Source organism: Tasmannia lanceolata, unplaced genomic scaffold (genome assembly GCF_043159265.1).
Source record: "Tasmannia lanceolata isolate RefF3 unplaced genomic scaffold, GAP_Taslan_0.1 ptg000037l, whole genome shotgun sequence".
NCBI classification, from domain to species: Eukaryota; Viridiplantae; Streptophyta; class Magnoliopsida; order Canellales; family Winteraceae; genus Tasmannia; species Tasmannia lanceolata.
In genome coordinates, this window is record NW_027518714.1 from 33,446,268 (window position 1) to 33,462,358 (window position 16,091).

At 40.3% G+C, this 16,091-nt stretch overlaps 1 protein-coding gene across 5 annotated transcripts in view; it reads left to right on the forward strand.

Moving 5' to 3' along the window:
• Positions 1 to 16,091, forward strand: part of HEMG2 (Flavin containing amine oxidoreductase family) — a 96,502-nt gene that overhangs the window by 14,285 nt on the left and 66,126 nt on the right. For 4 of the 5 annotated variants that reach the window (XM_077371030.1, XM_077371029.1, XM_077371028.1 and 1 more), the window contains 2 exons: positions 3,430 to 3,480; positions 3,936 to 3,992. The exons of the other annotated variant lie outside the window; for it this stretch is intronic. In XM_077371030.1, coding sequence (XP_077227145.1) covers positions 3,430 to 3,480; positions 3,936 to 3,992 — 108 coding nt within the window. The remainder of the gene's footprint in view (positions 1 to 3,429; positions 3,481 to 3,935; positions 3,993 to 16,091) is intronic. 5 annotated transcript variants of the gene reach the window in all.

A 16,091-nucleotide genomic window follows, 5' to 3' on the forward strand; every position in this document is an offset into this window, starting at 1 on the left:
CTCGGTTGGCGCGACTCAGCACTTGTAAATTAACAAGACACTGCCAACTCATCTGAATCATAGTTTTAAACTCCCCCGCATCATTGTGGACTCCCCTGAGTCGACTCCCTTTTACCTTGGCTGCGTTCCACGTTTTGCCCTTTAGAGTCAATAAAAACTCCTTTGACTCTCCCGAGTTATGACCGCGTCAACCGAGTTCTCAGTCGCGTCAACCGCTTTCTTGGCCGCATTCGCGCTGAGTCAATAAGGAATTTTCTTATCCGCATTTTGACCTGCATCCATGTTTTTAAACACTGATTTGAATGCTGTGAAACTACCAGTTACTCCAAAAGCTTAAGCTGATGAAGATGGCGTTGTTTAATCTTTTATACTTTAACACTCCCCCTCATGTGTGGCACCTCTTTCTAGGGTTGGCCTACTCATGGCACATGTGGCCCCTCTTTTGGGCTTGGCCATTGTATGTGGATTTGTTGGGAAGGAGTTACCATGCCCCAGCTCTGACACCATTTGTTGGGAATTTAACCGGGTGGAACTCACCCCTAAAAGCTAGCCGTTAGAAGGAGGGTGCCCATTCCCTTATAACCCATCCCCATCCATTTCACTTATCCGATGTGGGACTGTTTTCTTTTGCGTGGAACCCCAACAATCTCGCCCGATTGGCGACATGGAACTACGAGATCTTCTCCTAGGGAATTCCAACTTCCTCGGAGGCACACCGGCAACTCTGATACCATTTGTTGCGAAGGAGTTACCACACCCCAGCTCTGATACCATTTGTTGGGAATTTAACCAGGTAGAACTCACCCCTAAAAGCTAGCTGTTAGAAAGAGGGTGCCCATTCCCATATAACCCATCCCCATCCATTTCACTTATCCGATGTGGGACTATTTGCTTTTGCGTGGAACCCCAACAAGATTTTTGCTATCAAGGAGGTTTGAACTCAGGACCTTTGGCTCTGATATCATGTGAAACTACCCGTTTAGGAATTTTCTTACGTAATTTAGCCACTTTAGGAAATTAATGCTAGGATCATTTCCATGGGGCTGGTGTGAGCCGATCTTGACAACATTACTATGACCAGATGATCTTAATGTAACCCTTTCTCACAATCGTGCCTGTCCCTGGCGTACATCACTTGGTTTTTTGGTATGTTTTTTGAAGGAAGATCATTCAATTCTTTAGCCAGAATTTTTTTTTTTTTTGTGTTTATTTTTCACCAACGTGCAGATGCAAGAGTTTTTTCACTGTGTTTGGATTTTTTGTCTTCCACTCACTAACCCCTTTTTCAGGGAACGAAAGGGGATTTTATACTGAAAATAACAAGGTGATCTCTAACCAATGTGATTGCAACAGCAAAAAGGCGTGGGAGGTGGTCTAGCAAGAGGTTGGAGAACTCCCGTTCAGTTATGTTCCAACAAACCCTTCTGTCAGAAATGAACTTCACCTTGTCCTTCCAGCCGAAAAGTGCAACAATCACATATGGGAACTGATGCAAATATTAAGATTTATTTCCGCATTATTTAGTTTCTAGTATTTTATTTCCATGTTATTAGTTTCTAGGATTTTATTTTCCATGTTATTTTTAGGAATTCTTATTTTAGTAGGTTTATATCTTTTAGGTTGTTTATTTGCCTATATATAGGCAGGCCTCTTTACAACTTATTTTGTAACTTTTGATGATTATTGAATAAAGATTCTTCTCCCTCTAATTTCCTCTCTTCTTCTCTCCCAAGTCTTCTTCTCCCCTTTCTCTTCTATTATTCTTCTTCTCCTATTCTCTTCTATTCTTCTCCTTCTATTCTCTTCTTCCCCTATTCTTCTAATTCTATCCCCTTTCGTCTATTTCTCTCCCCTTTTCCCAGCTTTTCTTCGCTGTGCTACTTCAATTTGGTATCAGAGCAAAAAGATCCAAGTTGCAGAAGATCAATCTCCGAAGAACGAGCCGCAAATTGTCCGAAAATCCTCTAAAAGTTGCTACCGAGTCTCTGTTTGAGGACTGAAAATTGGTCACAAACAACCACTTTTCTCACAAACAGCCACTTTCCTCACAAACAGCCACTTTCAAACTCCCTATTTGCAGCCCTTTGTTCTGCCTCTATTTAAGCCGCACTAAAATCAGACCCTTAGCCTCTTCTTTAACCTCCTAACCCTCTTTAGCCTACCCCGTACCCATTATCAAAATTTCCTAAAACCAGTCCTACAGTCCCCTGAGCCTTTTTATTTTGATTAATCATAACCCAGCCATCACTAGTACTGTAAGAATAGACATCGTCGCTTGCGGATCCTCTAAGAACAGAATTGCGGAAATCATTGTTTTCCAGCCACTTTCTTTTTCTCCAGTCCACTTTCGCGAGGAAGAAGGTAAGTGAAGAAGTTTTTCTTTTTCCAAGTATCTGAGAATAAAGAAAAAGGCAAGTTTCCCCGGAGTCGTGTTAGAGAAGGAAACTCGAGCTGCTTTCTTTTTGAGTTATCAGTAAAAAGGCAAGTTGTTTCCTTGGTATCTCCATCTCCCTGCCAAATAGAAGATAAGGTCTATCTTAACCTTGCTTTAAAACGTATCTTCTTTGTGGTCAAAGTTACCTTTTGAAAAGAATTACTTTGTGGGAAGCAAACAAGTCACCGTATGCTTATCAATTAGAAAGAATAAAGAGGCAACTTTCTTTATTTGTGCTTTATTTGTTGTTACCTAGTGACTGACAGTTGTAGGTAGCAAAGCCAAATAAACAAAAAAAAAGAGAGGTTGCCTCAGTTGCACGTGTCATAAGAAAATAAACAAGGTAAGAAAAGTGGTCCCCACCTCTTAGGGATACGTGAAGGCAGATAGTAACTTGCCCGGTAAGTTACTGTTGGTAACGTGGTATATTGAGTTACCTTCATTGGCTCAAGAAAGTTACCTTGTTGGCTCAGGAAAGTTGCTTGATTAGATATGAAAGCCATATGGTATTTAATAAAGAAACCCCTCATATTAGTACTACTAGATTCAACCCCCTCTTTTCCCTTCAGGCAGCCCCCGCCCACAAAAAAATCAGAAAAAAAAACAGAAATAGAGTTTCTTTTCTCTCTCTAGAGTCTCTCTCCTCCCCCATCTCAATTTCTCTATGAATTTTACCAACTTCAGTCTTTTTTTCTTTTTTTCTTATCATTAAAATATATGGTAAGATGTAGTTCCACCGGTGCCATATCATCTTGGTTACACAAGCAGTCCTGCCTATAGGATATTTGACATTTCCGCAATAAAAAGGAAATTTCTTATTTTATCTCATGCATGGTTATACTATAAATGACAGACAACAAGCCATGCTTAAAATGTGTAATATTATGATTTGAGATGCTTGAACCTGACCTGTCTTGAACATTGAAGAGTGTTTCATTATATGCAGTTATTGCCAGAACTTTTCTGATACAATTGATTGTTTTTGTGCTTTACAGCCAATTTCACAGAACAAGCGCTATATTGTGAGAAATGGAATACCAGAACTGGTATTTTTGTTATCTGCATTCATAGTTCTGAATGAAGAATTTCTTGTATTTTTGTTGACGGACTAGTATGTCACTTTTTCAATCCATATGGTGCAACTCGGGTCGGGTTGGGTCTTGTTGAGGCCAACCCGAAACCGACCCGAGGAACCATTTACTCAACCCGAACCCAACCCGACCTGAGTTCCAACCAGATGAGGTTCGACCCGAGGAACCCTTTTTTCCAACCTGAACCTGACCTGACACGAGTTCAACCCGACCCAACCCGACTTTTTAAGCTTACTAAAATAAAAAATGTCGGGTTTCACTCAGGTTTGGTTGCCCAAGCCCTCAACCTGAACCCGAACCCGAACCCGACCCGATCCAATTTTTTTTTTGGGTTGAACCCGACCCGAGTTGCACCCGTTATTCTACATTTCTATCTTTGACAATTGCCTCCGCTCATTTTTGCTCATCAGATTCCATCAAATCCTGTTGCATTGATCAAGAGCAATTTTTTTTCTGCAAAGTCAAAGGTATGTTTTCTACATAATATTTGAGCTATAATTACTATATTAGACTGCTGGATGCTTTCTGCATTTTATTTAAGTTATAACTACTATACTAGACTGCTCGATAAATCATTTACCGCAGTAGTCTTCTAATCCTGCAATATACTTGTGCCTTGTTTCCTTTTTCGCCCAAGATACTTCAACTTTTACAGAACATAATGGCTTTTGTTGGTATCAATATGTAACATTGTCATAGCCAATTATTTATCTAAGAGAAGTGGACGATTTCAAGTAAAGTCTACTTTAACTAGACATCAATGATATGCTAAACACTAGTTATATCCCACATTGCTATTGTTTCACTGATTATATCAGGTAAAATCTACTTTAACAAAAATGTTTCTGTTATACTAAAGTCCCCTTTAACTAGCTGTAATGACCTGGTCTCACCAAGGGCGTATAAAGATACAAATCCTAATTAAATCTAGACCGTAAATCTTTCGATTAAAGATTAACGGCTAGATCTTCGATTTTGAGTTTTCGGACCGTAGGATATGTAAATTAGATATTGGATTGATCCCAATCTTTAAGATTCTTGTGTATTTCCCGCATTAGATTAAACAATCTAAAAAATCAACGGTCATAATGTATTTTCGTCACTTTTATTATAACCTATTTTTCGGGCATCAAATCTTGTCCATTCGACATGATTTTGGTCTCGATAGATAGGTATTTGGAATACCTATCCAACGGACCCAAATTTAGTGATTCAGATGTGATTTGAGCGAGTTATGACCTTTTTTCTATTAGGCTTAGGCATAGTTACGAGTTTTGTCTTATTAGGCAACTTTTAAGTTGTTTTATTTAAAAAAAGATAAATGTAAAAGTAACCTAATATAACCTAAATATTAATAATATATTGGAATAAGCTAGGAAACCCAATATTGATATTTTCATCCCTATTAAGTTAGTATTAGATTATAATTAGGAATCTAATAATTGGAATCCTTCTTTAAATAAGACTCTAGGCTACGTTTATAAATAAACCCATCTAGGGTTATTTTTAATCACCTAAAAATTTAAGGAAAAGGAAAAGAAAGAGAGGAGAAGAAAGGAGAAAGGAAGAAGAAAAGCTACGATTTTGCATCGATTTGTTTTTTGTCTTCGAGATCCTCATCTTCAAATCAGTGTGTCAGGACTCCGTGCGATCACCTAGACTTCAAAATCAAGGCAAGTGATGACTGACTTTTATAATATTAGTTACAATTATGATTTCTGTTTCCTATGCTTATTCGCATTCTTTTTGCAGCTATATAATTGAATTAACTGATTATCCCCGTAAAATTTCCTGTGGTAGGACTTTTTATTTTTAGACCATAATCTATATACACGGTGTTTTTATTTATTATTACTATTACTCCTCGTACTAAAAGTGCGAGAAGGTCATAGAACTATGTGTGGCTATTTACCGACGGGTTTGTGATTATTTCCATCGTGTATATACTTATGAGGAGATAGGTATGACCCATATACCTCGTCGAGATGACATGATACTTCTCGTAGTTTACCTATCTCCATATGTACTCTGTATGATTGACGCTCTCTTCTATGATTTCATGATTTGCCATCTTCAGTATATTCCATTGACATTCTCACATGCGTATTGATATTCTTTATCCTTAGCAATAAATCTTATAATTCTTATTGCTTTTCCTTATCACATGTGAATGCCATAAGAAACATCTTTATAATGCAGATTTTCATTCTTGTCACTTTTATTATCCAAGCCAGTCACATGAGCTTGCTGTTTGATTTAGATTATTTTCCAGACTTTGTAGGTGAGGAAAGTGAAGGAGTCTTTGCCGATGAACAGGTCTAGGTTGCACTTAAGTTGGGAGAGAGCACTCATAGGATTTCTTTTGGGGTTGAGATAAATCATGTAATAGACATTCAATTAATGGAGTAGAATTGTTTAGTTGTTGTTTCCCTTTTTAGGGTAGCGATTTGGATTTTGGGATTTTGAAAAAAAAATCATGTCTAAAAAAATTTGCCCCAAATCCGGGTCGTTACACTAGCAGTTATTGATATATTTTTGAGGAAGAACTTCACACGCCCCTTTGTAATCTGCCCATGTTCAACAAGATCTTAAAAAAGGAAAGGCAAATTCGAAGGCGTCTGTGGGAGGAGGAAAAACAAACGACGATCTCTTGTTTGGAAATTAGGTGCGAAGCCCTGGGCGTTGACCAGGATCGGGGGCGAGGGCCCCCAATAATGGAAGACAATAGGCGATTAATGCAGCTTAATGATTGCAGTAGTAATGTGAAGGGAAAGGGTATTTTGTTACCACTGGATCCTGACGAACCTGGGCTCCCAGAAGTGGAGGGTTTTATCGATTTCTTAGTGGTGGGAGATGTTCTTGGGATCTCTTATCAGGAGGATTTAGACAAGACCAGAGAAATGTTCCTTGGACTGCAAGCTAGAGTTGCAGAGGAAAAAGTAGATAGAGATAAGGCGGTTGAAACAGAACCTAAATTGTGAAGAATTAGAGATCTTAGTTCGAGAAGTTGCTACGATTTGCTGCTCTACATAGCCTGCCTTGCCTAGTAAAGATTTTAAGTAAGGTGAACCTGTAAGTTGTGGATATGTCTATCTGAATTCTGAGGGAACGCATTTAGTTAGGAAATTTCGGTTTGCTATAAGTAATAGAACCAGGTTTGAAGAGGAGGGCCACAGAAAGCAGGGTACTTAGTATGGGGGCGGGGGATTTATGATGTCGGTATCAGTCCTATAGGTTGGGGGAAGGGTAACTTGCTGTAAGGATTGTGTTACATGGTTTAGTCTCGGAGGTAGGTAATCCCAGATCCTTCGTGTGTTGAGAATAGTCTAAGTCCCTCTATAGCTTGAGAGACCATGGTCTTTCGCTAGATGAGGCCCTGTGGGTTGGGAGCTCTTCTTACTATTTTAGTCAAGAAAGGAATAGACAAGGGCCCAGAGGAAAGATTTATGCGTAGATTAGATTCAGGTGTCGCTCAAGAATCATCTGTAGTACAATCGAGGAAAGGAATAGTTGGTTCTTGTAACTTATTTTCCCTTTATATTGGTTTTGGGTATGCTCAAGTCAGTACAAACTAATATTTTGTATCGCAGGATAGGACTCTTGGTCCCGAATGCTTTATGGATATTAATGAAATTTGTCATCTTTAAAAAAAAACACATATAGCCTAAGAATGTAAAAGTTTGTTTCTGCAACATAACATATTCAGATAAATCGTGATAATTTTACTGGATCATTTTGGATACAAAGTTACAAACGCGAGGAAAGTTCAACTCTGGCCGGGGTAGGTATTACATAAAACTATTGATTGATATACATGCATACTGCCAACGGAATTAGGATGTTTATCATTGAAACCTTACACAGATAAGGCCATGATTGGAAATGTGCTAGGCCTAAACAGCTTCAGGTATGGCCCAACCCTGTGGAACGAAATATGATATAGGAGAAAAGTCACAAGGTCCATCCCTTAGAGGATCAGAAACATAAGGCCTATATTCTCCTCTTCAACATTTCCCAAGAAAATGGCCCAAGAGAATGCATTGTAATTGGTATAAGGTTTTGCTCCATACTAATTCTTCTAGACCAAGTGATGTAGGCTGGAAAGAGGAAATTAGAAGAAGAAGAAAGAAGAAGAATTAGTGGGAGAATAGAGAGAAGAATAGGAGAAGAGAAAGAGACGAACACAAGAGGGGAAGAAGAATTCTCAATAGTAATCAATAGCGAAGCCAAGCCGCCGCCTATAGGCGAAGGGACGAAAGCCCGGTTATTCATCCAAAAGTCCTCAATAATGTTTGCTTAATGCTTTAAATAGCCAATTTACAACCCAAAACAAATAGAAACCTACTAAAACTAAACTCTAAGAAATAGAAACCAACTAAAATAGGACTCTAACATGAAATGACTAAAATATCCCTAACTAATACTAATAATAACAAAAAAGGTCCCTAAGGAGCACAAATAATAATAAAAAGATCTCTACGGGGCTCCTCGAGGGCGGCCCCGCCTAGAATAAACGCGCAATGGGCGTTGATCTCCATCATTTCCCCCCTGCTGAAAAGAACTCTCCTTCGGAGAGGAAGAGAATGGTACTGCTCTAGGATGTCGGGATCTAGATGGCGAAGCTCGTCCTCTGTAAGCCAAGCAGCGTCTGAAGGAGGACGATCACGCCACTGAACAAGATAGTGTTGAAAACCACCATGGCGGGAGGAAACGATCTGATCGTCAAGTATAGCCTCGATCTGATCTGAAGGAAGTGGGGGCAATGGAGGAACCACTAGCACTGGTGCTGGAACAGAGGAGCAGGCAGTCCGACCTATAGAAACATCTGGAGGCATAGAAGGAGGCTCAAAGGTACCTCGATATGGGATTAGATTTTCAATATTGAAAACATGACTAATATTCATATCAGCAGGTAATTCAATTAAATAAGCATTCGGGCCATATTTACGAAGAATACGAAAAGGTCCGATGGGTCTAGCATGTAACTTTTTAAAAGAATGGAGAGGGTAACGTTCGGGACGAACACGAACCATTACATAGTCGCCTTCCTTAAATTCAAGGTTCCTACGATGTACATCAGCTGCTAGCTTATAGTCAACGTTACTAGTAGCAATCCTACGACGTATATTAGCATGAAGGTCATGGATGTGCTGGGCAAAAGAATCGACTGACTGAGAGGGACGGACATCAGGTGGTAAAGGTATAAGATCAACAGGCTGACGAGGGTTGACGCCATGAACACTCTCAAATGGGCTCTTTCCAGTAGTCCTATTGATGGAACTATTGTACGCAAACTCAGCAGTGGATAATAACAAATCCCATGTACCCAGGACGATCTCCAACCAAACGTCGCAACAAATCACCTAAACTACGATTAACTACCTCTGTTTGACCATCAGTTTGTGGGTGAAATGCTGAGGAAAATTTCAACTAGGTGCCAAAAAGGTTCCAAAGTGTCCGCCAAAAATAGCTAACAAACTTGACATCTTGATCTGACACAATGGAAATAGGAAGCCCATGAAGTTTGACAACTTCCTTAAAGAACAGCTTAGCTACTTGCACGACATCAACTGTTTTGCTACACGGAATGAAGTGTGCCATCCGTGAGAAACGATCCACCACAACCATGATAGAATCATGTCCTCGAGCCGTCCGAGGCAGACCAAGGACAAAGTCCATGCTGATATCTTGCCATGGAGAGTGGGGAATATGTAAAGGCGTGGACAATCCAGTATTTTGTTTCTTAGCCTTACCTAATTGACATGTGCGACACTGTGACACGATTCGCTCTACGTCTTTCTTTAAAGATGGCCAATAAAATCTATCCTCGACTAACGCGATCGTCTTATCACGGCCAAAGTGTCCTGCTAGGCCTCCATCATGCATTTCCCAAACTAAGAAATCGCGAAGGGATGTGCAGGGAATGCATAGCCTAGAACCTCGAAAGAGATAACCATTGTTTATCAAGAAATCAACATGTTCCCGACGGTTACCATCATGGACATCTTGAAAGATGATGCCAAAATCAGGACACGTAGGATATTCGTCCTTCAGTCTATCAAAACCTATGACTTTGACACTCATGGACTGTAAGACCATAACCTTACGACTTAAGGCATCGACTACTTTATTTTCAATTCCTGCCAGATGATTGAGTACAAAAGTATACTCTTGGAGAAATTCTATCCACTTAGCGTGACGTTGACTCAATTTCTTTTGTGAATGAAGGAATTTCAACGCTTCGTGGTCAGAACATAATACAATCACCTGGGGTAAAAGATAATACGTCTAATAGAACAATGCCCGTATAACAGCGTATAACTCTTTATCATATGTCGAATAACGCTGTTTAGCCTCGTTAAGTTTCTCGCTAAAATAGGCGACAAGATGTCTTTCTTGACTTAAAACACCTCCTATCCCTACTCCTGACGCATCACATGATATCTCAATGACTTTAGAAAAGTCAGGATGAACTAGGACAGGAGCTTCCACCATCTTCTGCTTGATATTTTGAAAAGCTTGTGTAGCAGAAGAGGTCCAACGGAACTCACCTTTCTTCATGCAGTCTGTTATTGGAGCCATAAGGGTACTAAAACCCTTAACAAATCTGATATAAAATGTGACCAATCCATGAAAACTTCGAACCTCAAAAAGTGTAGTAGGAACTGGCCAATCATTGATTGCTTGCACTTTTTCAGGGTCTGCAGATACCCCCTTTTCCGAGACAATAAAGCCTAAGAATATCACCTGGGTTTGCATAAAGGAGTGCTTCTTGAGATTTGCATAAAACTTAGATTCTTGAAGAACCTTAAGAACTTGCCTAAGGTGATTGAGATGTAATCCTTTTGATCGACTAAAGATCAAAATATCTTTGAAGTATACCACCACGAATTTGCCTAAGAACGGACGTAATATCTGTGTCATTACCCTCATGAATGTGCTCGGGGCATTAGATAAACCAAAGGGCATGACTAACCATTCGAATAATCCGTCTGGTGTCTTAAAGGCGGTTTTCCATTCGTCTCCTTGACGAATCCGAATTTGATGGTATCCACTACGAAAGTCGATCTTACTGTACCAATGCGACCCGGCTAATAAATCAAGCATATCCTCAAGATGGGGAATGGGAAATCTATACTTGATTGTGATTATATTTATGGCGCAACTATCCACGCACATTCTCCATGATCCGTCTTTCTTGGGTGTAAGTAATGCGGGTACAACACAGGGACTAAGGCTGTCTCGGATCACACCACGCTCTAGTAATTCCTCTACTTGTCGACGTAACTCTGCTCGCTCAAGAGGATTCATGCGATAGTGTGGAAGGTTGGGCAATTGAGAACCTGGAATCAGGTCAATCGCATGCTGAACATCCCTCATGGGTGGTACTTCTGCAAGGAGCTCATCAGGAATCACGTCGTGAAATTCCTGTAATATCTGGTTGACCTCAGGTGGGAGGTCAACAGGTTGCTCAGAAGAGAGCTGAAGAGTTCCTTCATCCACTAAAGCCAACATGTGTCTTGTCTCTTGACTTGCTCCTTCAAATTCTTTACGGTTCAGGATATGGAGACTCTTTTGTTTAGTTGGCTTTGAGGGTGGAGTAGGTTTAGAACTCTTAACTTTCTCGACAGGTAGCGTGGATTTTAACCTAATTGTTCTACCAAGGTGCTTGAAGACATATGAGTTTTCTCGCCTATGATGAAGTACGTTCATATCATAAAGCCAAGGGCGGCCGAGTAAGATGTTGGCAACATCCATGGGTAGGACATCACACCATATCTTATCTGAATAATCTCCCATTTTGATGGGGACAAGACACCTCTTTCAAACGGGTAAGGATGTCTTATCAACCCAAGCAACTTTGTACGGTTGAGGGTGAGGTTCAGGTGTGAATTTCATTTTAGAAACACCCCCTTGGGAGACTACATTCATGGAACTACCACCGTCGATGACGATTTTACACACTGTGCCTCCGCAGTCGAGATAAGTGTGAAAAATGTTAGTGCGCTGACAATCATCTTTTGCTGCTGGCATAGACAAAATGCAACGCACTACACCAACACGTGTGCCATCATGGGCGCCATCGAAGTCATCCTCATCTGTCGAGTCGACAGGATCAAGAGGTTCTACTTCTTGCTCGTCATCTTGGTCCTTGAAGGTATCACCATGCTCCTCCTGTATATTAAGGGTGCGATGTGGACAACGGGAGGCAATGTGACCTTTCTGGTGACAGTTAAAACACTCAGGACCTTGGGGTACTTGGCGAGAATTTGAAGCCACAGGTCCTTGACGAGAAGTAGGATTTACCGGTCCTTTATCCCGATTAGTGCTAACTGCTGGACCAAAGTTGTTGCTTCCTCTAGAAACGTTGGTGGTGTTTCTTGAAGCAACTGAGCCTGACTGACCGACTCTACCAGTCTGCTGTGAGGACCATGATCTATTCGTCTGGGTCTCTCTCATTTGGGACATTCCACCTCTGGGGTTGGAGTACTTAAAGTACTTTTCATAATCAAGAGCCCTATGAATGGCATCCTCCATGGTCTCTGGAGAATGAAGCTCAACCTCTTTCATAATATCAGGTCTCAACCCACGTCTGAACCTGGAGACAGTCATGGAAGACTCTTCCTTTATATTGCATTTTAGCGCTAGTTCTTCAAACTTAGTCAAGTACGCAGCGACCGTCAGGGTCGATTGCGACAAGTCTAATACTTTTCTCCTAAATTGAGACTGATAGAAAGGGGAACATACTTATTCCTTAGCATGGTCTTCATCTCATCCCAAGGGAAACCGTCTAGTTGTCCTCCAAGACTTAGATCCTTTTGAACAGATTGCCAATGACGCTTGGCTGATCCTACCAGCTTTATCTTACAAAATCGCACACGCTGGTGATCATTCATATTATACACTCAAAGAAGTCTTCTAGATCTGCTAACCAGTCAAGGAAGGCACCGGGATCCATCCTTCCATCAAAACTGGAAACTTCAAGTCTGACCTGTTTAAAGACATCATGTTGGTCATATTTGTTCCGATCTAGAGGTCGTTGATCGACACGACGATCCTGATATCTAGCCTGAGGATTAGGCTGATCATAATGGTATTGATTGTCTCTATGGAATTGTGCCTCTTCAACATAATCATCAGCGGTTTGGTTGACAAAGTGTTGTCTACCATTGTGACCTTGCAAGTTGACTGCTCTAAGGTTGACTTCTCTTGCTATAGGTTGTTGGCCCTGGGGAATAGGAAGAAGGGGGCCTCTTGGAACTACGGGGTGTTCAACAGTATTGTCTGATCGGCCTATATGAAACTCAGGTCCATACACATGAGTGGCTGGCCTGTCACCTAACTGACTCTCTGCAGGGCGGTTGTCCCTAACGATTCTCATTTGCCTAAGTTCTTCTAGAATTTGTCGCACCGAAGCTTCGCTTGCTGTAGTTCTTCTCTCTATTCGTACTTGTGAATCCCTTAGAGTGTTCATTTCGTCCTCCAATGATTTAACGCGATCTTCCATTTTGGTTTGTGACCGTGTTTGTATGCTCATGAACTACGGGTAAGGAAAGAATGGGGTTTTGCTGATATACGACGCAAAATACTAAAATTAATGCAACTAAACTATGCTAATGTAATGCAAGGAAACAAGTACGTAATAAAGGAAACTACTTAAGGTTTGTGTAAAAATAGGGTTCGAAAAATCAAGGTAAAAGAGGGTTTAATGTGGAGGAAACAAGGGTTTGATGAGAATAAGGTGAATATGGGCCCTAAGTGCAAATTTAATAACGATCTACTAATAGGAATATTAAATCTTGATTTCAGTAAAGAAGATGCGTACCTCGGAAGCCTACGAGTAACCTAAGAAGTCCTGATGGTCGGCTTGACAACAGATCTGTCGCAGATCGTCAATCGGGTGTGCGAAAGCTGATGATCGGATGAAGGGCGCGACCAACGGTCGAGATTGCTCCTGAATCTGGGCCGATGCCTGCTGTCCGCTGCTGAAAATATGCTGGCTATGCTCCAAAAGTTGTCACGAACAACTTTCGTGTTGAGGCTGCGGACAAATTTCAAGCGGAAATAGCCCGAAAGTAGAGAGAGAAACTAAGTAGAAGGGCAGAGAGAGTGTAAAGAGAGAAAACAAGAGGCTATATCTCTTTCTTTTTTTTTTTTTTTTTTTGGGGAGAGGGTGCCTAAAGATAAAAGAGGGGGGGTTAAATTGGTTTGTACGAATTAGAGGGAGTGTCTAGGGGAAGTAGGGGGGGGTATGATAAAAGTTCTCTTCTTTTTGGCTGCTACTCATTCACGTGACAGATTGTCACTTCAAAATAAAACAAGAAAAAGAGGGGGTGTCCAAGAAGAAAGTGAGGGATGACAACTTAGGTATGAATTAAAAGAAAGGGTGTGTAAGGGAGGAAGGGGAGCTACTTCAGCTTTCTATGCAAAAGTAAACTTTCTTTTTCTGTTTGCTATTGACGGCCAAGTGAGATACGCCTACTGTGCTTGTGACTTACGGTAACTTTCTTACTTTCACGTGTCACTTTCACACATAAAAAAAAACTTTCCAGTAGTAGAGCTCCACACGCCACTTGCTAAAAAAATGGGGTGGAAATATGAATACAGTGTAGTAACTTTCCAAAAGAGGTAATCCAGAAACTTCAACAAGAATGACTCTGTTGCAGAGGCAATGCTTTCCGGTGAGGTTCCTTCTCCGATATGCAATAAAGATGACAAAATTAGGGTTAGTGAAGACGGCCAAAGGGCTGGGATTAACTAACAGGTAGTAAGGCTCGGATGTAAGAGGCAATCAAGGCAACAAGGGTTTTAGGTTGGGTAAAAGAGGGTTTTGAAGATGATGAAAAAAGGTTGCAAGGGGATGGTAATCACAGAAAAATGGTTGTTCTTAGATGTATTGGGCTGTTATGGTGGGCGGGTTTGTACCAAAGATGGGACTGGGTTTAATTAGGGTCTTGGGTATTAGGGATAAAAATTTCTGGGCATGTGTTTGCTGTTGGGTGGAAAATAAGCAGGGTTTCAAGAGGTTGAGGTTGGAGCTTGGTGGGCTGGAATTTATGGAAAAGCTGAGATTAAAGGGGTAAAGGAGAAGCAATTTTTGGGTCTTCAAAGAGGGTTAGTGGGCAGTCAAGATGAGTCGTTTCTGCAGATTTTCTACGCTTTGGACTGATAGCAATCGACCAATAAAACTTGGATCTTTTGCTCTGATACCAATTTGATGTAGGCTGGAAAGAGGAAATTAGAAGAAGAAAGAAGAAGAATTAGTGGGAGAATAGAGAGAAGAATAGGAGAAGAGAAAGAGACGAACACAAGAGGGGAAGAAGAATTCTCAATAGTAATCAATATTCATCCAAAAGTCCTCAATAATGTTTGCTTAAGGCTTTAAATAGCCAATTTACAACCCAAAACAAATAGAAACCTACTAAAACTAAACTCTAAGAAATAGAAACCAACTAAAATAGGAATCTAACATGAAATGACTAAAATATCCCTAACTAATACTAATAATAACAAAAAAGGTCCCTAAGGAGCACAAATAATAATAAAAGGATCTCTACGGGGCTCCTCGAGGGCGGCCCCGCCTAGAATAAACGCGCAATGGGCGTTGATCTCCATCACCAAGAAAATTAAAACAGATGTGTCTTGGCTTCTTGAATGCTAACTTGGTGTTATTTCCACACTCCAATAAATAATGTGCTGCTTATGGTGCTCCAAAAAGGTGGTAGAAAAAGTTCAAGGTTGTTGCAGCCTAAGTGTCATAAATCATGATGTACAAAGAACAGAAGTGGGGAGGTGACTTGAATCTCTGTTCGCTTTTCTCATTCTTGTTACTCCTACCTTTTGGTGGGTGATGCGATCGCATGAAACACTTCTCCCAGCATCAGAAGCATCTTGTACCTAATATGCTAGCACGCTTGACTTAGGAAAACCCTATTTTGGATTTGGGGAATTCTGGTCTTTTCCCCATAAATCATGGTATATTCAGATATGATAATATCTTCGAATGCTGAAAGAGTTTCTTGGCCATTGCGAACAGTTATCCCAGATTTCTTTGGATGTATTAAGATTTTATATTTTTCAGGTTTATATCAGGGAAAAATGATAAAATAAAAGTATTTCAAAATATATAAATGAAGAAAAATAAAAAAGATAAAAATATCGTGATATTATCGCGACAAATGAAAATATCGCTATATTTTTTAGATTCTCGGAATTATATCCGAATTTTGATGTTTCATTAAAATAGGGAAATGATATCTGCGCCAAGTGTTTCAATAAACATGCGCTCCACTTGTTTGTCGTGTAGTATTTAAAGGGTTTAAAGAGTTTTTTGAGAACTGTAATATCCTCTGAAATCCCTTTAAATACTACACAACAAACAAGTGGAGCGTTTGTTTATCGAAACACCTTGGCGCATATATCATTTCCCTTAAAATATCGCGATAAATCTCTATATCTTGAAAATGTTGGAGATATTTGTGTCATAGCTTGTACCTAATATGTTAGCATGTCTGACTTAGCAAAACCCTATTTTGGATTTGGGGAATTCGGGTCTTTTCCCCATA